Here is a 24799-nt window from a genome sequence, read left to right as displayed (position 1 = left end):
ACACCTCCCATCTCACTCCCATTTTCTGCACGTGATGTTTGGACAGTGCTTTATATAGATATAGCTGAATCTTTGTGAGTCATATACATCATCCTAACAACGTTAAGCCATATATGCACTTTCAAAGTCAAAGAATTTCTGAAATAATGATGTGTAGCACCCCAATGATGGATAACTTCTTCCAATGTCTACCTGCCAGGGCTCAAGTACATGGTTTTCAGTGGTATTATCAGTTAAGATTGTTCTTCCTAAGATTACTCTGTGTTCTGCAGTCTCAAGGCAGGATAAAACTTGATACTGTCCTCTGAGGAAAAAGGAGACAACAGCAATCCAGAGTGGCCTTGGATTTCTGAAGTATTTTGTTTACAAAAGATACAGCTATGTACTTACTGGAATTTGTAAAACACATGTGTTTTCAAGTCTGTCCAATAGAGAAATGTTATTGTGGTAATGAACTGTGCTATTTTAGAGCTCATTTTTATAGTAATACTGCCTTACATTAATTAGCATAGTGCAAATGCAACTGTGTTACTATGACAAAAGCTGTGTATCTCTGCAAGATAATATTCCACCTAGAAACACATTCTATGTTCACTGTCTATCCTACATACTAGCAATGAACTGGTGCTCAGACTGTGCATTACTATTGGTAGTGGAAATAAAGGTGCTAAATCCAAAATACTGTAGAAATGCAGAATTTTATAGGGTTGTAAAACTAATAAGAATTTAAAAGTAAAAATGTCACTGCAGAGCTGTTTGCCATTTCACAAGCCTAAACCTTTGTGTTAGGACATAGAGTTGCTAACATGGTAATTGTAAACCAGGCCAGTGCTTTTAAATGAAATAAAATCTGTATAAATCAGAATAAAATAAATTTACACCAGTCTCACTGGGTGCTCTTAGATGCTGAAGGACATATAGTCCTGAAAAAATAGCCATTGTTCAGTGGTTTGTTTAACATGCTTGCTTTTTCCTCACAGTACAGTGCTGTGGATACAAATCCTTTGTCTGTGTATATTATGCAGCCCATCTGGAATAAAATTATTAAGGTAAGAATTTTATTTAATCAAAACACAGCATGTTAATGTAAGATTTTTTTTAAATATAGCGTGTGCTTTAATTTAAAAATACATATTAATCAATAAAGCTGGAATGAAGACATCTGATAAAAGAAAAATGTTTAGCTGTGTTTAAGGTGTGTTGTTTTGAGATTTTTTTTAGAAAGAAAGGACTTATTTCTCTTTTTCTGATTGCTGTAGAAAAGGCATCCATTTCTTTACTGCATCTTTCATTATTCCATCTTTCATTAAACAGCTTTTAGACATGGATGGTTTTACTTAGTACAGATTATTTTGGGCAGCATATGCTGCTTAACAACAGCATGTCTCTCTCTCTGTGCTGTGCATATGATTTTATGCAAGCACTGTCTGATTTTCTCCCGAGGGGACTTGCTTGAGACAGCCAGGCATTCCTCACAGAAGCTGAAAATGAGAGTGGTTACCATGATCACCATAAAGATTGGAAGATTACATCTCTTGAATGCATTGCAATCTGCAGTTTTTAAAAATAAACCACTTACAATTAGTTATGCTGTTGGCAATAAAAAAAGAAAAAGAAGAAAATAAGCTGTATCTCAAATAAATATGAACTTTATTGATCTCCAAGGAAGCACTGACATCTGCCTCATTACAGGAAATATTTAGATTGGAGCAGACTTGAAAATGAACCTTTGTACAAACAAATAAAAGGATGTATGTGGTCAGAGTGTTGCTGGATCTGCCATCTTTGGATTCTGTAATTCAGGTGTTGATGTTGATTATTCTTGATATGGCAGGAAAATCATAATCCCTAATTCATAACCTCAAAGTAATTTCATGGAAAGTGTTCATATGACCCAGCTGAAGAATTAAAATACAACTTGAACATGGGATGAGAAAAAAGAAATTCAAAGATGTGACACTGACTTCAGCAATTCAATTCAGAGACTTTGTTTTTATTCCCATCATAATATTGAGGAAAACAATGAGGCAGAAAAGCCCCTCCAGCACTCTGGCATGGGAGATGAGTAGAGGCTTTACTGTGCACTTGCCCTTTGGTTTAGGAGATGGGTGAGTATTCATCTGCTATCAGACTGAAGGGGGAGTGTTGTGAATGCAAAACTTCCTTTGCAGATAATTTTTCCTAATAGTTGCAGCATTTTACCAGAAGAAGAAGAAGATTATTGAATGTTCCCATATAGCTTAGCCACAATATAATTGTTTGTAAAATATCAGTAGGAATGCAAGTTGCTATCATGGTTTTGTTCCTGAAAGTACATTGCAATAGGGAATTTTCAAAGAATTCTTAAAGAATGTTTTGCATCTACTATGTTTGTTCAAAATTGGGCAGTACAAGTGCACGTCTTGGTGACTGGGAGAAGTTCCTTCACTCAGTTTAGACATCCTTATGCATCCCTTCTCAGATTTGAATTAATTATTTTTTAGTTCCTAAACTGGTAACTTTAAAAATTCCACGAGGACTATTTTTACTCTATTTTAGAGGAGTTGAGAAAAAAGCAAGCCTAAATTCCCTGAGCCAAGCAAAAAGAAAAAACAACTCATGAGAACAATGGCTCGACAGTAGGGTCTTGCCTTTCATTTGCCTGTTTAGTCCTAATGGCAACACAAGTTTCTCTGTATTCCACAACCAGAATTCATTGGAAGATGTGTTTCCTATGTTATAAGTCATTACCATTCATTGTAAAATGTACTTCCTGTGTAATAAGAAATTAAGAATAGCTTGACATTAAAAATATGTGAATTTGTGAGCTGAAAACATATTGTGATAACCCAGCTAATTTATCTCTGGTGGGGATGCAGAGATAAATGAGGGGAAAAGGAGGAAATCCCACTGGAATACACAGGTGTATGCCAGTATCACTGAAATCAATTAAACTCCCCTCTGTTGCCTTTATGAACTTTGATTTTATCAGCAGAATTGGCCAAGGGTAGCATTTTAGTGGTCTCAAGTGACCTAGTGAAGTTTGAACAGAGCTTTCTATAAATGTGTACTTTACCATTTATTATCCAAAGAGTTGCTGTATTAAAGCATTTGCTGTTTGTACTAAGGCTTTTAGAATGAATGGCTAGACCCAGAGAAACAGAAATCAGTTAATACTTCATGGAATTAAGGGTTTTTTAAAAGATTCAAGCACACAAGGGTTTTGCCAGAGAGCAGATGTGATTTGCCCCATGGCACCTCCAGTTGTATTAATCATGTAGCACATTGGTGAATTAGACCTCTGCTGTCTGTTAATTAGACAATAAAGATTGCAGCTCATCCTTCTATAGCATACTAATAAATTCAGGCTCTATTTTTCCAAGGTGTGTAAGAAGTTAATCTTAAACCTCCTGTGATTTTCTAATTATGAAATAGGGTGATGGCAGTGTAACGCCAACTAAAAAGATAAGGAGCATTAAATATAACAAAAGGGATTTTGCAACTGGAATACTTTCCAAATACCTAGACAGATTAGGTTCAGTAAGGATCAAAAGAATATGCTTAAGGGTTTAACTGCAGGAGAGTCTGTTTTCCTGAGGACACAACTCCTGCAACTGTTTTTCATGGTGTGTCTCTTAGCCAAAGGGATTGCAACTATAACAAGTTGAAAAACCTTTGAAAGTTTCCTTCTTAAAATACGCAGTTAGCAAGAAAGTGGGCTAAAATAACTTCTTCATGTTCACACCATGGAAGCATGAATTATTTCCTGTAATAACTTAAAAATGACATTGTGACTGTTTAGAATGATGAGCCTAATTAGAAAGCAGATGTTTGTGGTGCCCCACTTGATTTGATTGTCAATAATCCTTATGAATCATCCAGGAAAAAGCAGTCAGTTTATCCATGTATATCCATGTAAACATTTCATCCATAGTGTCTTAGAGCACTCTTTTGATCTATGATTTAGATTAAAAGAGACAAATCTAGAATTTTTTTCCAGTGTCTGTGCTTCTTCTTTCATGGAAGGTCAGAGATACCAGATAAATCCCAGCAGAAGATCCATCTTCTTCATCCTCAGGTAGCAAAGCTGGGAGAAGTGCAGCTGTTGCTGCATGCTGAGCATGCAGTCAGTGTAAGAAAGGGAGACCATGCAGTCAAGGGTTCCTCCTTAGATGCTCTCCAAAAGGAATTTCAGGGAACATTTGCTGTCCCTTTTCTTAGAGGTTTAGATTTGCCCTTTTGAACACTCAGAATGATATGTTACATTTTTTAAATTGTTGCTCTATGCATTCCGTGGTGTATTTTAAATATGAGAGCTGACATGCAGTGTTTTAAAATCAGTGATAAAGTCCTGCTGATAAGGAATATATAAAATATCAGATATAATAGTTTTTCATGTGTTATTACAGAAAACGTCTAAGAAATGTAATGGAAAAGTGTTCAAGAACTCTAGCCTGGTTTTTGGAAGTGTACCCTTAGTCTGTACACCATTCATTTTCACAATTTCTCCTGAATATTACAGATTGCTCTATAGTTGAAAAATATAATCTAGTCAGGATATTAAATCAGTCAAAGCATTCAGATTGTAAAAGTAAATTTAAGTAAATGTTGGATAGAATAAATTAATATGTATTCATCTGTCTGTTCAGCTAGCTAGTCCTGAGATATTAACAAAACATTTGATTTCAAAACTATTGTTAGTATGGTTATAGTATACTATTGTAATATACTATTCCTGTTAGTATCAGGAATTATTTGGTTTTATTTTCTTTAATATTTTCTTGTACTATTTTAAAGTGTTGAATTACTTTATATACATTTGGTGTCTTTAGGCACCCCAAATAAGCCTCCAGGATTTTTGTGTTTTATATATATTGATAAGTGATATATATTGAGTGATGGTAATGGTTGATACTTAGTATTTCTGCAAATATCTTCTGTCTAAAAATCACGTAGAAAGCTGTGTAGGCTATTTCAAAAAATATTCCGGAGAAACTGTGTTACTTGGGAAGAGTATTTTCAAAAGGGATTAATTCCTTTTGCAGTGTAAGGAGCACCTTAAAGCCACAGGGAATGAATGCCTGAGAATGACTACTGGGACAAAGAGGTTTAGGTGAAGGTAGAGAGTCCTTTTCAGCACCCTCCAAAGTAAAATGAATTAATGGAGTGTTAATAATTGATGAATAAAGAGGGAGACCCTGACAAAAAATTACTATCAAGAGAGTAGGGAGATGCTTGTAACAGGGACATCTTCTGAATCTAAAAGTGTAATGCACTCAGAGTCTGATTTAGTTGATGTTTGGAGTAAGAAATTATTCACATTGGAAGAAGAGCTTTCCTTGTTTTAGTGTGGGAATAGAATGCTTAAGAAAGCTGCCACGTGGATGCTGAATTACCACACCGGGGTGCTGCAGTCTTCTTTCAGTTCTGATACAGCTGATCAGAACAGAAGGCTTTCCTTGGCAGCTGGGTAAATGAGGTTAATGTACTACATTTTAAAGGGAGTACAATGAAAAGTATCATTCTTACTGCAGTCACAGAAATCAGGCAAAAGGATTGCATTTGAAAATAAATTTCAGAAATTAAAACTGTATTTTGATTTGAAAATGAGAAAATATACAAAAATCTGAATATTGCTGATGTCATATAAAAGCTTCCTTCCTGATATATAAAATATTTTATCAAAATAAGATGTACAATTTGAAATACAATTTTTCTGATTTTTTTACTTTCATTTTTTTAACAGATAGTGCCTTTGTGGATTGCTCCCAACCTGTTAACATTCTCTGGATTTGTCATGATTTTATTTAATTATTTTCTAATATCTTTTTATGACTGGGACTACACTGCCTCAGGTAAATATGTTCACGTTGTAATTTTTCAGAATTACTGAAATGCTTATATTTCTGAATGTTACAGAGAGGTATCAGACATTTAAATCTTCCACTTATTCCCTTAATAAGGCTTCTGTAGGTGCAGATAGGAGAATCTACCTCACACATAGCATTATAAATTTAGATAATTTAATTGAAAAATCTAATTTAATAGTATCCCTAAAATGGGTATCAGCATATGCTGCTTGAAGTCTCTGGCAAGATCTCATTATATTTAAAGTTTATTCCAGGGTTTAAATATGCAGCCAAATTCCACTTGAGTGGTCTTCATAACATTTTCATTGATTTCACATTTCTTAATACCTAGACAGATGCCTGAATGAGTTAACTTCCCTTTCATTTCTCCACATGTACACACCCCCTAATCAAGATGGCTTCTAGACAAAAATATAGTATCTAAATAAATGTCTCTTCAAATGATGACTTTCATAGTCCAAGTCCATGTTTGCTCCTCTTTGAAGACCAAGTCAGAAATGTTTTGGATCTGATTGCTCCTGAGTGTGAGGCATCTTTGGTTTGGGCTTCTCAGACCAGCTGTTGGAGCCCAGTAAGAATCTTCCAGGTGATTAATATGTTAAATATATATCAATAAAAGGCTTTGATTTTCTTTAAACTAGACAATTCAGTGAAGATAGCTTTTATTTCCTGAAACAACTGTATTTAGCTGCCTTTATTTTGTTATGCTGGTGGTTAGCTTCAGGAGGTACCCTTTGGTGTGAGTTGTTGAAAATTTAGCACAGCAATTCTAGAGGCAGGATACTTGTTATCAGTTTTGGTTCAAAAGTTACATTTTCAGGACCAGCTTGTTATATACTTGTCTGACCTCGTTCTTGAACACCTGCTGCTTTTTTATCAATGCAGATGATATTTACTCAGCCTTGTAATAAAAGAACATCCAGAACAGATCTCTTTAATGGGATGATGTTATCTTGGCACATTCTCAGTAGATATACATGGAACCTGAAGACATTTAAAATGGTGATGAAGTCTGTTAGAGTTGAGACCTGTGTAGTTTGCAAGCTCTTCCTGAGTCCACATGAGAATGGTCCCCATCATTTCTCAGTTGATGGAAAACTTTCATGCAACCTAAAGGGCCTTTGGAATATCATATATCAATCCTATACCTAGGATCAGAAGTAAAAAATTCATTTCCAGCACAGTTGGTTTTCATGGTATAGTTTACAGATTTGCAGCCAGGAGTCAGGAATTGTCATCTTTGCTTTCAGAATGGCAAGATGAGGCACTGAGAGAAAGGTAGTCAGGGCACTGCTTTAGGTGCTGGCATCTCCTGGCATCATTCAGGCAAGGACACCTCTGTATGCAGGAATTCCCTGTGTTTGGTGCCAAATGGCAGAAACCTGAGAGGACTTTGCATTTACAGTTGTTTAGTGTTGATGTGGTATTGGGTGATGTTAAAGTTAAATAGAAATCTCTTTGGAAGAAGGATCGATCTCTTTAAAGGAGCAACAATAACCTTGGATTAATGCTGTCAGCAGAGCAAGAACAGAACTCTGGGCTCTGTCCAATTAAACTATCTTTTCCTTTTTCTCATGGAAAAAAACCTGGGGTGCTAGTACATCTGCTAGCCTAAGGACAAAAACTTCCTGTTCAGATCTGTGTGGTGAGAGTGCTACACAAACCCCAAACTGGTACTGATAATAATTCTTGAAAACTTCTTTTTTCCTATATATTACATGAACATTAACTAATTTTTCAATGGATATTCTTCCCATGACCTGTGAATATTTTTGCCTAGTTGCTATCATTGTTTTGTGCAATACTAGAGTCATTTCAGGACCAAAAGACCTCTCCATTACCTTTTGTCCTTAATGGTGGAAACACATTCAAGCCTGCTCAGTGTTTCTTTGATAGAGCTCACCAGTGCCTGAAGGTCAGACTCAAACATTTCCATCTGTTTGATGCAGTGTGTTAATCAGTGGCAGCTAGCTTGTATCTTTGTGCATATCTTGGTGGATTTCTTTGATGTTAACCCCTGTTACACCGACTCACTACCCCATTTTTTTTCAGGTACCAGTCCTGGACTTGTTCCCACCTGGGTGTGGCTGTTCAGTGCTTTTACCACCTTTTGTGCTTATGCTTTAGGTAATGTACAGTGAAATAATTTGCATGTCTGACAATTTCATGTAATTTTATCTTCAAATTCATTAGTGATGGTTCTGAGATAAAGAGGCATTGTGGATAAATTACTGATCTCTTTCCAAAACAGTTCTCTTAGATTAATAAAAAAAAAAACCAAACCCAAACTGAAAAACCCCAAACCACAACACAACACAAAAAAAAAAAAAAAAAAGAGTTTATCAGACTTAAACCCAAACCAGCATGTTAAGTAATATATTAGAGGCTCTATTATAGTAACTCTTATTCCTCTTGAATGTTCATATTATTTTAGAGGATCAATGGAAATCATTATATAGCAGCAGTCTGGTTCCAGCCCCCTGGCCATGGGCAGGGACACCTTCCACTAGATAAGGTTGCCCAGAGCCCCATCCAATCTGGTCTTAAATGTTTCCAGGGATGGAACATTCCCAGCTTCTCCAGGCAACCCAACCCAGTGCCTCACCATCCTCACAGTAAAGAGTTTCTTGCTAATACCTAATCTAAACCCACCTTCTTTCAGTGAACCCATTTCCACTGTCCTATCCCTACATGCCCTTGAAAAAAGTCCCTCTCCAGCTCTCCTGTAGTCCCTTCAGGTACTGGAAGGCTTCTCTAAGGACTCCCTGGAGCTTTCTCTTCTCCAGGCTGAACAACCCCAACTCTCTCAGCCTTCTTTATAGGAGAGTCACTGCTGTTTGGTTTCATAAAAATCTTTGTCCCTTGATGATGACATTCTGAGAAGCTCAGACATCAGAATTAGCAGAGGGCGCTTTCAAAGGAACAGGAAAAATAAAGGACAAAGCAGAAAAAAGGAAATTGTAAGGCACTTCAGTGCTTAAGGAGTGCGTCAGGAGAGGTGGTGATGGCAGATGTGATGACAGGCCTGAGCTTCTTATGGAAATAAGTATATTTTTTTTCTTTCCTTTTGCTGTTTTTCTCCCATAACACCTACACCTCAGTTTCATATTCCATTTTTACTACTTCATTCTGTGCCCTGAGTGTATTTTTAGGTGGACTGCACCTTGCTGTGCAGTGGTGTGAAAACAGACCTGAAATGATGCTGACCTGGAAGTGAGATCCACACGTTAGTGTGGCTTTTTTGCTTTCTCTTCCAAAGCTCTCTCGTTCCAAACTGGACTTTCCACACCATGGTGTAACAGAGTTATTTCTTGGGGAGACTAAAGGCAGTTTATCTAAAGGACTGCACAGTTCTGTGTAATAAGGGCCCAGGAAGGCTGGATGCATTTAAAGAAGGAAATCTTATAGGCACAGGAGCAGGCTGTCCCTAGGTGCTGAAGGATGAACCATCAGGGAAGAAGACTGGCCTGGCTGAACAGGGAGCTTTCACTGGACTTGGAGAGAAAAAAAAAGAGTTTATAAACTTGGGAAATAGGGGCAGACAACTCAAGAAAAGTACAAGGATGTCATCAGGTCTTGTAGAGAGAAGACTAGATTGGTGAAAGCTCAGCTAGAACTCCCATGTTGTCACCACTATGAGGACCAAGGAAAATCTCCATCCTTTATTGGGTGTAAAGGGGAACATTGTAACCAAAGATGAGGAAAGTAACCAAGGCTGAGGTACTTGATGCCTTCTTTGCCTCAGCCTTCAGCAGAAAGACCCAATATCCTCAAGGCAGGCGGCCTGCAGAGCTGGTAGGCAGAGCCAGGGAGCGGGCAGTGCCCTGCTGGAATCCAGGAGGGAGCGGGCAGTGCCCTGCTGGAATCCAGGAGGGAGCAGGCAGAGCCCTGCTGGAATCCAGGAGGGAACAGGCAGAGCCCTGCTGGAATCCAGGAGGGAGCAGGCAGTGCCCTGCTGGAATCCAGCTGACACTCACCAGTCTGTGGGGTGGAATGGGATCCACACCAGGGTGCTGAGGGAGCTGGTGGAACAGCCAGGCCACTCTCCAGCATTTGTCACCAGTCCTGGTCAACAAGAGAACTGGCCAGTGTGATGCCCACCTGCAGGAAGGGTTGGAAGGAGGATCTGGGGAACTACAGGTCTGTCAGCCTGACCTCAGTGTCTGGGAAGGTTATGGAGCAGGTCATCTTTAGTGTCATTTTGCAGCACATGCAGGACAGCCAGGAGATCAAACCTGTTTAATTATCTTTATTATAATTTGGACAAGGGCAATTGAGTGCTCCCTCAGTGAGTTTGCAGATGACAGCAAGTTGTGTGGGAATGTTGATCTGCTGGAGGGCAGGAAGGCTCTATGGATGGATCTGGACAGGCTGGATCGATGGGCTGAGCCAGTGGTGTGAGGTTAAACAAGGCCAGGTGCTGGGGCGTGTACCTGGGTCACATCAACCCCAGGCAGTGCCACAGGCTGGGGGAAGAGTGGCTGGAAAGTGACCCAATGGAAAAGGAGCTGGGGGTGGTGGTTGACCGTGGCTAAACATGAGCCAGTGTGTGCCCAGGTGACCAAAACCACCAATGGCATCCTGGCCTGTACTGGAAAGAGTGTGGGTAGCAGGATCAGGGCTGTGATCGTCCCTCTGAGCTCAGCATTGGAGAGGCCTTGCTTTGAATCCTGTGTTCAGTTCTGGGCTCCTCGCTACAAGAAGGACATTGAGGTGCTGGAATATGTACAGGGAAGGGAACAGATCTGGGGAAGGGTCTGGAGCACAAATCATATGAGGAGCAGCAGAAGGAGCTTGGGATGTTAAGTCTGGAGAAGAGGAGGCTCAGGGATGACTTTATTTCTCTCTACAACCACCTGAAAGGAGGCTGTAACAAGGTGGGGATGGGTCTCTTCTCCCAGACAACAATTAACACGACAAAAGGAAATAACCTCAAGCTGTGCCAGGAGAGGTTCATGTGTAACACCAGGAAGAAATTTTTCTCTGAAGGGGTGGTTAATCCTTAGAATGGTCTGGGATTAATGCTCAGGAAGGTGGTGGAATTGCCATCCCTGGAAAGTATTCAAGAAGATACTGGACATGGCACTTAGCATTATGATTTAGTTGACATGGTGGTGTTCAGTCAGAGATTGAACTCAATGATCTTGGAGGTCTTTTTCGACCTTAATTGATTCTGAATGTACCCTGTCCTTGGAGCTGTTTCTGGTAAGGCCATTGCAGTGTAGCCAGATGCTCAGGCTATATACAGATGTGCTATGCATGTAGGCTGCAGTGCTGTGCAGAGGGACTGACTGCTTTTGGAATCAGACCAATGCACGTAGAGCCATCTTGACTGACCTGGGGTATCCCCTTGAGCAGATCTCTCCCTCTGCATTTCACATACCTTGGCATTTCTATTCAGTTGGTGAGATTGTGCCAAAATCTTTTTGTCCAGAATTTCTTTGTATTTGTACCGTAAAAAGCAATGGGACAACAATCCCTTGAAGGTGACAAATACTCAGATTTCTCTAGCAGCTCTCTGTACTCAGAAGCAGTGGTTTCTTTTGTGAAAACCATTTTTTATGTCATTGTATGAGATTTAATGAAGTGACTATTGCTTCATAAATTGGAATTACATATTGGAACTGTTACTGGATGGCACCCCAGAAGGCTCATGGAAAGTTCAGCTTCTGAGATTTTTAATGTAGATGGTTTCTTCCAGTGAAGCTTGTAGTTCCTAATACTTGGAAGGCAAGGAGTATAATGTTGACAGTCAAAGCTATAATGAACTAATATATACGTAGATTTTTATGTCTGCTGTCCAAGCCGCTTCATGAAATATTTAGTCGGAGATTTAATTTTGCATGGCCAAAGTTTTCCCTCTGGAAGACTGCAAAGAACCATAATAACTAACTAAATATGCAACTGTAATCTCTCTCAGCTTATTTTAATGACACAGTACTCTCTCCAAATTCCCTAACATGCTGCTCTCCATCCATCCTGCTTTTTTAAGGTGGTTTGGTATAATTTCCTTCCCATGAAATAGAGTGCTTTTTGCTGTTACTTTGAATTCCACTCTTTAAAAGTTATATAAACTTTATAAAATTGAGTATTTATGAATCTTTGGGAGACAAAATCATAATATAAGAATTCTAAAGCAATGGAAGTGTGTGTTAACCAATGAACACACACCATTGTTGGCATGAATGATTTCAAACTGAAACCTAAGCCAGAAAATATTTTCAGTCTTTTAAAAAGCTAATGGAACTACATGGAAAATGTGGTTAAGGATTTCTGAAAATCCGGTTTGATGTATGTGTCATATGGTTCCTGCAGTTTTTTCCATGACCAGTATAATTAGAAGTACTGTACTTCAAGACAATATTATAAGCTTCTTTTTCAAAAGCCAAGTTCTTGCAAACTGAAAACCACTTTTCACTGTGAGGTACATATTTTAATATCTATATACTTGTGTGACAATGTAAAACTTATAAACAGACAAATGTTTTGCATTCTCATTTTTAAATAGTAACACCTCTGTAACTGAATCCTGTCTGATTTGGGATAGGTGTTCTTTGAGTATAAAACACCACAAACTCTTTAGGATTGCTTGTATCTTTATTTGGTGGTTGGGTTTCAGAGATTGTTCAATGGATGGAAGAATTTCTAATATTATTACAACACCTTTCAAGTAATCTCAAGCTCATGCAGTTTTCTTTCTGCACATTTCAGTAAGATGCTGAAAATTCAATGGAAATGTTAATACAGAGAGAATGAGTCTCTATGAAGGAGGCAAGCTGTATTTGAAATCCTCTATGAGATATTTAAGTTTTAGAGTTCTGAGAACTGTCTCAAGAGATTTGTGTTTGAGCAGAGGATATATCACAGCTGTTTGGATATTACAATAGAGATATAGTCTAAAAATCTGTACAAAATGAAATCCCATCTTTTCCTGGTTAAGGTCCCTGAAGTATATTTACATTAAACAAAACTCACAGTACTGCCAAATAATCCAGAGAAGTAAGTAGCATATGATCTACAGCAGCTGTGCTGTCTTTGGTCTCACTCTGCTGAGTTGTGTTCCTAGTCAGTTTTGGGTTATTAATGCTATCAATAGCTAATAATTGTTAGCTATAGCACCTTCCAAGTAAAGTCAAAAAGAAAAGCGCCTCCATTTTATTTTGAGATTCAGGACAAAACCAAGTAATCTGTAGGGTTTGTTCTATGTGCTTTTTCCTAACAGGTTCATCCTTCATGTTTACACTTAACTTTAAGAGGAAAATAGTTCTATTTTTCACCTGCACAGTCTCAGAAAAGAGACTAAGGGTATGGTTTGACATTACAACTAAGAAACGTTACAGCTGCTAGACCACCTTTCTCCTCCCTGCATTCGCCATCCTTCCCTTCCCTCCCTTGTGCCATCCCCCTTGCATTTTGTACCATTGACAGTACTGCTTCAGTGACCCAGAAGAAAACATAACGTTTTCTGTCTTTCCACCAGCTGAACAGGCTGCAGGTCACCCTGTTCGACAGCAGTGAACTATCAGATCAACTCAAACCATATTGTCCAGCTACATCCCCAGAGTAAGGTCCTGTACCGTGCTGGATCATTTTTTAAGCACTCTAGGACTAAAAGCGATCAACACATAATGCACCTTAGCTCTAATGCATTCTTAGAATCATGTAATTATACATGTTGGAAATGACCTTTAAGGTCATCAAGTCCAACCATTAATCCAGCAATGCCAAGTCTACCACTAAACCATGTCCCCAAGTGCCTCATCTGCACACCTTTAAATACCTCCAGTGATGGTGTCGCCACACTTACCTGAGCAGCCTGTTCCAATGCTTGACAACCCTTTTTGTGCAGAAATTTTTCCTCATGTCCAATGTAACCTCCCCTGGAGTGATCTGAGACCATTTCTTCTTGTACCTGGGAGAAGAGACTGACCCCCATCGCACTCAAACCTCCTTTCAGGTGGTTGTAGAGAGTGATAAGGTCACTCCTGAGCCTCCCTTTCTCCAGGCTAAACCACCCCAGCTCTCTCAGACACTCCTCAAAAGTCTTGTGCTCCAGACCCTTCACCAGCTCTGTTGCCATTCTCTGGACACACCCCAGCACCTCAATGTCCTTCTTGTGGTGAGGGGCCCAGAACTGAAGACAGGATTAAAGGTGTGACCCCACCAGTGCCAAGTACAGTCACTGCCCTGGTCTTGCTGGCCACACTGTTTCTGGTGGAGGCCAGGAAGCCATTGCCCTATTTGGCCATCTGAACACACTCTTGTATGAAAACCAAAAACCACTTTAAAATATGTGTAAGCACAAATACAAATAAATTTTGTGAAATTCGCTCCTTTAAGCTGCCATGTAACTGTCAGTCATTGAGGTATTGAGCATCAAGGAACTTAAATGCCTTAGTGAATCCACCCCACAAGAGGTCTAAAGGCTCAGAGGTTTCACAACGCCAATGGATGAGCAAGAAGCTCCATGGACACTTCTCAGCACTTGAAATTAATTGCAGGGACTGATGTAAAAATGTTTCAAGACCATTGGGGGCAAGTAATGATGAGTGTCTTTCTAAAACTCATGAGGAAAGTGGGATTTAGTTTCAGAGCTGAGGTAAGGACAGAAAAATTACTTGATATCTGGAGCAATTATTTTATGAGCAATTCTAACCTGTTGGTATTGAGTGGGCTGTTGTGCTTCAGTTTGCTGTCATCAGAGTAATTTTCCTGTATGTTATATTTGGAAGTAGTGAATTGTATGTGAAGAAAGCTACTTCTTCTGTTGTGCTCTAATTCTAATTTTCTTTGTTTCTTTTCCTTTCTCAATCCTTCTAGACTCCATCGATGGGAAACATGCTCGAAGGACTCAGTCCAGTACTCCCCTGGGAGAACTATTTGACCATGGGTTGGACAGCTGGGCTACCTCCATTTTTGTGCTTTCTTTTTTTTCTGTCTGTTCCCGTGACAATGGGAAGACTGGAGTTTCTGTATATACAATGTATATATATTTAAGCATTGTCTTGTTTAACTTCATGTGTTCACACTGGGAGAAATATAACACAGGAGTTCTTTTTCTTCCTTGGGGATATGATATAAGCCAAGTGGTAAGTATTTATCATCCCTGTTTTGGTTTTGGCTTTTTAACTATGTAATTGTTTTCATAATATTAAAGCAATAGAAAAATAGAGTTCAAGGAGAATATGTCTGGCTGAGATATTGAAATATGTGAAATTGCAAAACCCTAGAAGTAATTCAGAAATATTTTCTGCATTTGCAATAAAGGGCTGCTCCTGAGCAAATTGTCAGCATCAGTGATTCATTGCTGTGAGGAGAAAAAGGCTTGCAGCAAGCCTAGCAGCCAGACAGTGCCCATGAGAATGTCATTTAACTGCATTTGATTTGTGGTATTAACAAAAATTGCTATGCTATCTGAAGCCACAAGCTATTTTGCCCCCAATACCAGATTATGAGGCATGATGTGAATTAGTCCAAGTAGAATCTATTAACAGTAATTACACAGTTAACACTACCAGACCTTCTCAATTCTACTCCAAATGGAAACAGCATTGTACCTATGCAGAGAGCAGTAACTGTTGTCAAGTGAGTTCTACCTTTGAAAAACAAGTCAGTCATCATCGATGTCAAAAAGTCATAGACATTCAGTCAGCACCAGCAGGGTTCTTGTCTGGTTTTCAGCCAGAAAACAGAAAACAGTCTTCAGAAAACATGCCCAGGGCACCAGAGTGAGTGGTGTCCTCAGTGCACAGATGAGTAGCAGTATTAACAAGCTTAGTGCACTTCCAAAGGCCCAGCAGTTCTGTGGGCTGGCTTATCTGTGTCTCCCATAGCCAAGGTCTTGCAGCCTGAAGAGCACAGTCAGTCTTCTGAGCTTCCTGTTACAGGCATGAGATGAAAGGTACAGCCAAATTATTGAAAATAAGTTTGACAAATACTCAAATATGTGTTTTAATGGAAATACAATATTCAAATTAATGGCTGCAGATGTAATGCTGTAAACATAATCACAATCCAGTGGTTTGAGAACAACTCAGAGATGGTGGTCCAGCTGTGGTGCATCTGTGCTGTCCCCTAGAAAATAGGTTTTGGGAGAAGAAGTTGGCTCAGGACTAAGACATTAGGCAGCCAGCTGGTCTGTAAGTTTCAGCCGTGTCTGTGCAAGGCTTCTCCATGAAGTTCTTCCAGCAGGAGAGGAATAGCTGTGTTCAAGCCTGTTTCACTGGTTGCTCAGATGATCACTGTACATGTGAGTGTTTAAAAGCTCTGCTGGATCACTGCAGTATCCAAACTGTATTAGTGGTTAAATCTGGGAATGGGTATCAACTAGCAGAGCAGTACTTTTAACTCTGTCAGTGCCTGTTAGTGACCTGTGCCTGGGCCCTGTTTTTAATATTTCCCTGCCTGACAGATTTGTGGTGAGGCTGAATATCAGTAAAGTTTGTAAACTGCTTTGATTAACTGGGATGCAAGGTGCTAACAAGTGCTATTTCCTGTTCCCCTCTGATGCTGAACTGCTGTCCTGCTCACTTGCTTTTTGGTGCCTTCTGTGATGACTTGGTTACAGTCAAAGGGATAAGCTTGTAAATGTGAGGGATTTTTGATGCTCTTTAGCACAGTCATCAGCAGTGGTAGAAGACTCTACTATTGAAATCTCTGTATGTCAATTTTATCATCTGTAAAAAAACAGCTGTTGTGATTGCCTATGAACAAAGAGAAGGCAGGCTTTGTAGCTCAAGGTGGAATTTTTCCATTAGTACAAAATACACTACATATACACCAGAAAGTACATAATATTTTTTTCCCTGCTCTACTGACTAGTCTAGTAAAAGATCTTAATTCCCATAAATATTTGTTCTTGTTTTGTAAACTCATTCATCAAATTTATATTATCTGTGTTGTATTAAAGATAGCTCTTTATCTCCAGTAACTTAGAGGATACTGGGGACAATAGCAAATGGCTGATGATGAGTAAGAAAGGTTATGTTTCCCTTGCTGGGTTTTTTCCCATTGCTTCTCTGCCAGGTATTCCCACGGTCACATTTAGAAGCAGAGAGTGTGAAAGCATTCACTAGCTGCTTCCAGACTGATTCACAGTGTTCAGTTCAGTATTTCCTCCATGGCATTCCTGCAGGAATTGCATTGCTGCAGGAATGTGCCACTCTGTCCTGTCTTCAGTAATTCCACCTACAACTTAATGCTGTTGCACTGGCATGTCAGACACTCAGGTCACCTAGTCCCCTGCTTCTGCTTTTAAACAGCCAGGAACTTTGGGCTTTGTTATCACCACGGAACTCAAGAAAAGCAGTAGTTACTGTCAGAGTGCAAGTAGAGGACTGATGACCTTAATGAGCACTTAACTGGAGTGTGGCTCCCAGGACACTGCTGCTGAGTCAGCTCTGCTGTACACAAACACAGCCCTCTCACAGGCTCTGCCTCAGCTGTGCTAGAGAAAGAGCTGCTGTTCCTCATGAAAAATACCTTGTTATAGACAGGGAAATCTGTGGGAATTATGCACATCACGTTTTTCTGTGACTTGATGACTCATCAGAACTGGTAACCCAATTACACTAGCTGGGCTGTAATTGGCACTCCAATTAGCTTTGATTACAGCAGACAATCATTTGCAGGAAGCTGTGGTTTGTAAACTTGAAAAATGGCTGTAGTGTGTCTGAGAGATGCTTGGTCAGAGGACCATTATGTTTGTGGATCCAGAATCAAGGTGGCAGCAAATGCAGCAGGGAAAGCTATTCCTGTCTCCCCTCCCTCCTGCACAAGGATCTATCTTGTGCTGATTCCTGAGTAGCAGAAAAAGGTGCAGGGAGCGCAGCCTCTGTTTCATAGCATCTAGACAATTTTCATACACTTTTGAGTAAGGATACCTATTGGAAACCCCAAAAGTCTGAAGAAAAGGCAAAGATCTCTGCTATATCTGTGAGAAATTCCCTTGAATACATCTTGTGAAAATGAAGAGCTTTATTTTTGTTACAAGACAAACCAAATAAAGCTAATATTTGCAAATTAAGTCTCTTGGAGGAAAAAAAAAAAAAGAGAAAGCTTTCCTGAGAAATTAAAATTGTTGGCTTCTTGCCATATGTTAATTTTCACAGACACCATCTTGTTTTGCTTTAAAAAAAGATCTGTTTTCTTTCTGAAGAATTTAATATTACCCTAATGGAATACTTGCCTTATCCTGCTGTTGCTTTTCATAAACCACTGCGGTTGAGTTCATAGCAGGGGAAGAAATTTTTCCTTAATATGATGTAATGATATCTCTGCTCCATTGGTGCTGCCTTAAGTGTAACAGGAGATACCCTTTATATTCCTAATTAAAACTTTAAAAGTGAAGAGCTGTGTGAGAGCTGCAGTGACCTAGACAATTCCACTCTCTTTCCTCTCCCTCTCCCCAGCCAAGAGGGGCAAGCTCAGAAGAAGCACAAGCAGGAAAATCCCAAAGGCAACAGGCAGCTGTCTCTGGCCCAGCCCTTGCCCTGCAAGGAGAGGATGTCCAGAAATCCCACACATAGAGAGTTGTGCCTGAAGGGATGGGTGCTTGGACCATGAGCCCCAGGGTTTCAGTCTAACATGCATTCCCAGCTGCTTCTCCCTGATGGCTTTGGGCAGTACCACCTAGAGCCTCTGGGAGAACCCTCTGCCTTCCTTGGAACTCTGAATAAATGGAAGTACATGATGCCCCTGGCAATTGAAACATTGTAGGACTTCCTTTTCTCCTTCCTTTCAGTCAAAGCTGGGGAAGGTTTCTTTCATGGGTACCATAGACCAGGATTTCTTTTGACAAGATTATTTACAAACCTCATGCTGAAATATGTTCCGTATGACCTTTTCTAGGGATGTACTGTGGCAGCAAATGTTTCAGGACCTGGCAGAGAAATCCCAAACAATGCAAGTGCAAATCACATCGTGAAAATATTTCTACCTCCTCTGAGGGGCAAAACCCCTTTTCTATTAAAAAGTAAAATAAAGATGCAAATATGTTGTTCTTTGGTCATATTATCAGGACTCACAATTTAACTTCAGTTGAAAGGATATTCACTTTCAGAGATTTTCTCATTTGGAGTGTCTGTAGAAAGCATAGCCTTTCTTGTGAAGAAAAGTATTATTACTTAATTCCAAAGTTGGAGCACAATGGAATTGTTGAAGTAAGAGAAGTGATAGCAGTGAGGAGGCAGTGCTGGCCAGATCATGGTCTTTGCTTTAAGCTGCCTCCAGAAACGGCTGGAAACTGATCTCAATACTCAGTTATCTGAGGGAAACCCCATGGTGTATCCATGTGACATCTGAACAGAAGAACCTGCTGTGCACAGGCTTTTTCTGCAGCAGACTGCTTCATTCTTAACCACTTGGTTATGATTCCTCACAAACCTTACTTGATTAATTAATCTTCCACATGCCCTGAGTTATTTGTAAATGCAAAGTCATCTTTTAGGTAAAATTTTTCAAAGTCTAAGATTTGCAACTTTCAACTATTTATTGAGAGAAAAAAAATAGAGAGAAAAAAATAAAGTGGAAAAATTGCACATCATATTAAAGCTAACTCCTATTGAAATAGCTTGTAGGAAATAATTCTTACTCTTTTAGCCAAGTGTCACATTTATTATCAGAAGAATTAAGTAACCTTGTATTTTAAATGACTTTGCTTTCTAAATGTTTATTTTGAGCATTGTGTTTATGAAAAATATTTCAACACATGAGCAATTAATACTATAGCTAACATGCTAGTGAAATTGAATATTACAATAAAATTACTGTCAGGTTTTTGTGGAATCATAAAGAATTTTAAAACATATCCATGATTTTTTAGAAGATGACAAAATATTTGATTTTTTATTTCATCATGTAGAATATCACACAGCATATTAAATGTGCCTGTGTGTAAAACAGAAATGGTAAATCAATGGTAAGAAAATAAATGCATGTACACACACAATCTAAAATATTGTAGTCACAAAACTTATACCTGAAATAGTGAAAAGACATGAAAGTGATGGTGATTTAAAAGTATAAAAAATTTTAGAGAACAGGTAAGAGGCTAGAAGGTAGAAGACTTTGAGGGGTTATACTGCATTATGTTTGTGTAGAATTTTCCCAATGCTACATCAAAGGTTTATTCTGATTTTACACAGGAACAAATGTGACTGTGTTGTTGTTAGTTAAAAAATTGTGTCAAGATAGGGAGCCCCTGCTCAGAATCCAGCTGTCCTTCTGTCAGCTGTATTAGAGAGCCTACAAATTAATATCTTGTATTTCCATACCTTTTCCATCGTAAGTATTCCTCATCCTCATAGAGAAGGTCTTGGAAAGGCAAAAATATTCCTGGTCAGATGCTGCTGAGAGTTGGAATCCAAGATTGTACCCATCTACATTACCTTCTTATATAGTTCTTGTGTTATTGTGGTGGGTGGATGCCAGACACCCACCAAAGCTGCTCTATCACTGCCCTCTGCAACTGGACAGGGAGAGAAAATATAATGAAAGGCTCATGGGTTGATAGAAGGACAGGGAGAGATCACTCACAAATAACTATCATGGGCAAAGCAGACTCAGCTCAGGTATATTAATTTAATTTCTTATGAATTAAAATAAAAGCAGGATAACGAGAAGTAAGACAAATCTTAAAAACACCTTTCCCCTATCTCTCCCTTCTTCCTGGGTTCTAGCTCCACTTCCCCACTGGCTCAGGGAGACAGGGAATGGGGGTTATGGTCAGTTCATTACAGGTTGTTTCTGTTGCTCCTCAGGGAGAGGAGTCCTCTCCCTGCTCCAGAGTGGGTTCTTCCCATGGGAGACAGTGAACTTCTCCAGTGTGAGGCCATCCCATGGGCTACAGTTCTTCATGAACTCCTGCACCATGGGTACCTTTCCATGGGGTGAAGTCATTTAGGCACAACCTTCTTCAGTCCTGTGGGTCCCCCACAGGATCACAAGTCCTGCCAGGAAACCTGCTCCAACATGGATCTCCTGCAGGTTCACAGCTTCCTCTCAGGCACCCACCTGCTCTGATGTGGGGGCTTACAGGTGGATCTCTGCATCCCCCTGGATGTCCATGGGCTACAGGGGCACAGCTGCATCACCATGGTCTGGACCATGGTCTGCAGCTCATGGTGCCTGGAGCACCTCCTGTTCCTTCTTCTCCACTGACCTTGTTGTGTGCAGGGCTGTTCCTCTCCCATATACTCACTCCTTTCTTCCCTGGCAGCAATTACAACTACACAGTAAGTTTTAATTTTTTTTTTTTTGCCTTTAAAATATGTTATCCCAGAGGCATTCTCACCATTTCTGGTTGGTGCAGCCTTGGCCATTGGCTGCCATCTGTCTGCCATTGGCTCTGCTGGACATGGGAAAAGCTTCTAGCAGCTTCTCACAGAAGCCACCATTGTAGCCCCCCTGCTACCAAAACTGGCCACACAAACCAAATACAGTTATTTAATTTGGACTTCTCATTTTACAAAAGGCTGCAATTATTTTTACTTGCTAGTGGCTACATTTATATCTAAAAAGTACTAAAGCTGGTTTATGGCAGAGAGATAAGTAAAAAACTTGGCCATCTTTTCTTAAGTAAAATTATTCAGTTGAACTTATGAACATTGCTTTACTTTTTTTTTCCCCACCAGCAGTGCCTTTAAAACAGTTTATACAGCTGATTAACAGACTTAGGCTTTGCTGGTAATTTTGACAATCTTCAATTTTTTTGCTAGTATAGCTTAGATCAAGGGACACAGCCATTTTCTCATCCTTCAGGCTTTCTGAAGCAGGACTGCTTTCTAAAGCTGAAGACTGCTTCAGTGTAGTCAAAGTGATGAGTCCTTAAAAAACAATATACCAAAATTGTGAAGCCAAGGAGTGGTTTTTTTCATATGCTACATCTGTTAAGAGGCAATCTCAATCTGGGAGTCTTGCATCACCAAATCCCAGGGCAGAGCATTCCCTATGAGAGCCCATTGCATCCACACCCCTGTTCCTAGACATGCACTGACATCTGACAGTGATGCTCATGACTGCCCTGCCAAAAGTACTGACTGTAAAAATGGTTAATACTAAAGTTCCTCTTTTATCACTTGCCAAAAAAGTCTGTTCAGGATTCAATGTGTGAGAGTAAATTCAGGCTCTATCAAAGCCAGTTGGAGTTTTGCCATCAACTTTGATGGGGGTCAGGATTCCATCCGTCATGTCTTATGGGTAATAGAATACAATTTCTTCAGGAAGCCAAATGTTAGCTCTGATGCAGTGGATTGCAAAACCCATTATATGTGTCCTTAACTTAAACCAAAATTTGACTCACTGTCTTCAGTGGCCCAAGGTATAATGGCACTCACTAGTGCCTGCTCCTCCTTGCTGCAGATCTGTTGTGCTGCTTGTTCTTGCAGAGGCAATTCAGATATCCAGTTCCACAATGCAAAATCCAAGCAAAACCTCATAAAGACCTACACACTGACAGGGCAAGAATCTTGGTTTCAGATACAGAGAAGTAAGTGAAACCAAATGTAGTATTAACTATGTGTAATAGAAGTTCAAGCAACATCAGCATTCTGCTCTTAATCTGTGATCTTGAAAATCCTGATAATTAACAAAGAGATTTTCAGTGTATCTTTGAGTTAAAATTTAATAGAAGACCAGAAATGTGCTTGCTGAAGTTCAAATGGAAAAACCACATAACATAGAAAAAAATGTGTATTAAAAACCTAATTAAGAAATAGTAAAATCTGTAACACAAGTAAAGCTGGAAACCATTTTTTCATCCCAGAATAAGAAGCTGCATTGAGTGGAAAATGTAAAGGTTACTGAATGTTACCTGGGAATAAATAAATGAATATGCAGTTTTCTAAATGGCATTGTAATTAGCATTGTCATTTTAATTTAGAGCTAGTGTAGCATGAAACATACATCCCCTTATGGGTCCTTTGGCAAAGCCAAACAGCTGAGAACAAAGCAGGCTAAAGAAAGAGAAGGACAGCAGTCCCTCTAGCTGGGTGCTCCTGAGCCCTGTGTGTGTGTCCTTTCACTCCTAATGACATCTACGTGATTCTTTCTGTGTCCTCTAATGATGTTATCTGTCAAACTAAAAATCAGGGAATACTTCATCTCCTTCCCATTCTTCTTATTTCTTCACATTCAATTGAATATTTTTATTATTTTTTATTATTGTTTCAGGTGGGCTTAGGGTGTTTCTCTCCCTCTTTCAGTTATTCAGATATGATCAGATATGATCACTGCCACTCAGATATGATCAGTTCAAGGATATAGTTGCAAAAATAACCACATTGCTAATTCTGAAGTCTGCATCCAAAAACAGGGAAGTGCATGTGTAGTGGGAAGACATGGCAATAAAAGTGGATTTAGGTATTTTGAAAAGGTAAGTCAGTAATACCACATACAAACAGATGCACACATTACCAGGGAAGTTGCTTGCTTACCATATTTCATATATTTTAAATAATTCTCTTGGTGACCCTGCAAGTTGCTTCACTGCTTAGAAGTAATTGCTTTGCCATGGCAGCAGAAGGTGAAGTAGAGACAGAAGGTAACTAACAGATTTTTTTTTTTTTTTACTTTTGCATTTGTATTAAGATGATAAGTGAAATTCTCTACTTTTAGATTGAAAAAGGATTGAAAATCAGTTATCTTTTTTTTTTTCTGTAGGTGTTAATAGCAGCATATCTGCTCACTGGTACTGTTGGTGTGGAGGTCTGGCAGAAGCCTTTGCTGTTTGGTTATTATATTACAGATGTATTAGTTATCCTGCTTATAGGTAAGTGTCCAAATCTATACAAAAGTGTGCTGCTTTTTAATAATTTTGATTTTATATTTTTTATACTTCCCTCTTTTTTTTGTTTTACTTTTGTAAGTGTTGGCTAGTCAAAAAATAGATGAATAAAGATAATTAAAAGGGTTAATACTGGAAAACTTTTAAAAAGTAGATACTTTTGGATTAATGTGTGCTGCACACAAATAATATAGAAAATACTCCTTATCTGCATGTGCAGTTCAGTGCAGTGTGCTGGCTTGCTGGGCTCCCAAAGGCTCTGGAACTCCTCATGTCACTCAGGTAAAATGTCACTAACATTTATGTATATTCTAAGTTTAATGTTTTGGCCTGGAGCACATTATGTTCCAAAACATTATGTACAGAGGGAATGAAGACATTATTTAAATAACCTTAGATGCACAACTGTAAATATGAATAAAAGCCAGGTGGTTTCTAAGGTCTTCTTTAGAAATCCTTTGCAAATAGAAGAGATTTATTTTTCATACACAGCAATGACCTATTTGGCCATTATTTGATACTGTCAGTGTCGTTTGAAATGAGCATTGACTGTTTTTTGACTGAGAACACGAGCAGTTACATTTTAATGAGTTAAAAATATGGAAGTCTTCACTGAAAATCTGTGCTTGCAAAATGTCTTTGGGGTGCTTGGAAGGTGAAGAAATTAGCATATGCATTTTGGAGATTTTATATGAGCATACAAGTGGTGAGAAGAGGGCACCAAAATACTGTTTGACACAAACACTCTAGGCTTGCATCCCAAGAAACATCTTCTGCCCTTGAGCCAAGTTGAGGACTTGGTTATAGGTGCTTCCCCCATGTCAACCATCTGAGCATTTTGCACTGCTGTGTGCTCTCACCACCCTCTCCCTATAGCAAGGTTGTCAGCAGGTACCTCCTCTTGCCCCAGCACTGTTTCCCAGAATTCCTAGGTTAGAAAGGACCCTGTGTTCAGGCTGTGCTTTCTAATGAGCAGTGTCTGCAAGGACGTGGTTTTGTGCTTTACCCAAAAAAACCCAACAGTGTGTATTGAGACAATACAGTCTTTTTCTAGTCAGACCTGATTTAGGCACTCTGAGGACAAAGAAAGAAAGGAAGGGGGAAAAGACAGTGGTTGCCTTTTCAATAGTCAGTGAATTATTCACCTTTGAGAGAGGTGTAGCTGTAG

General features: G+C 39.3%; 1 protein-coding gene across 3 annotated transcripts in view; it reads left to right on the top strand.

Moving 5' to 3' along the window:
- LOC103827344 (ethanolaminephosphotransferase 1-like) overlaps positions 1-24799 on the top strand; it is a 52694-nt gene that overhangs the window by 11798 nt on the left and 16097 nt on the right. For all 3 annotated transcript variants that reach the window (XM_009102862.4, XM_018909929.3, XM_050971130.1), the window contains 5 exons: positions 981-1049; positions 5726-5834; positions 7902-7976; positions 14670-14938; positions 23508-23616. In XM_009102862.4, the coding sequence (XP_009101110.2) occupies positions 981-1049; positions 5726-5834; positions 7902-7976; positions 14670-14938; positions 23508-23616 (631 nt within the window). The remainder of the gene's footprint in view (positions 1-980; positions 1050-5725; positions 5835-7901; positions 7977-14669; positions 14939-23507; positions 23617-24799) is intronic.

Source organism: Serinus canaria, chromosome 2 (genome assembly GCF_022539315.1).
Source record: "Serinus canaria isolate serCan28SL12 chromosome 2, serCan2020, whole genome shotgun sequence".
Taxonomy (NCBI): domain Eukaryota; kingdom Metazoa; phylum Chordata; class Aves; order Passeriformes; family Fringillidae; genus Serinus; species Serinus canaria.
The sequence above is the reverse complement of the archived record's forward strand: the minus strand, read 5'-3'. Positions and strand labels throughout refer to the sequence as shown.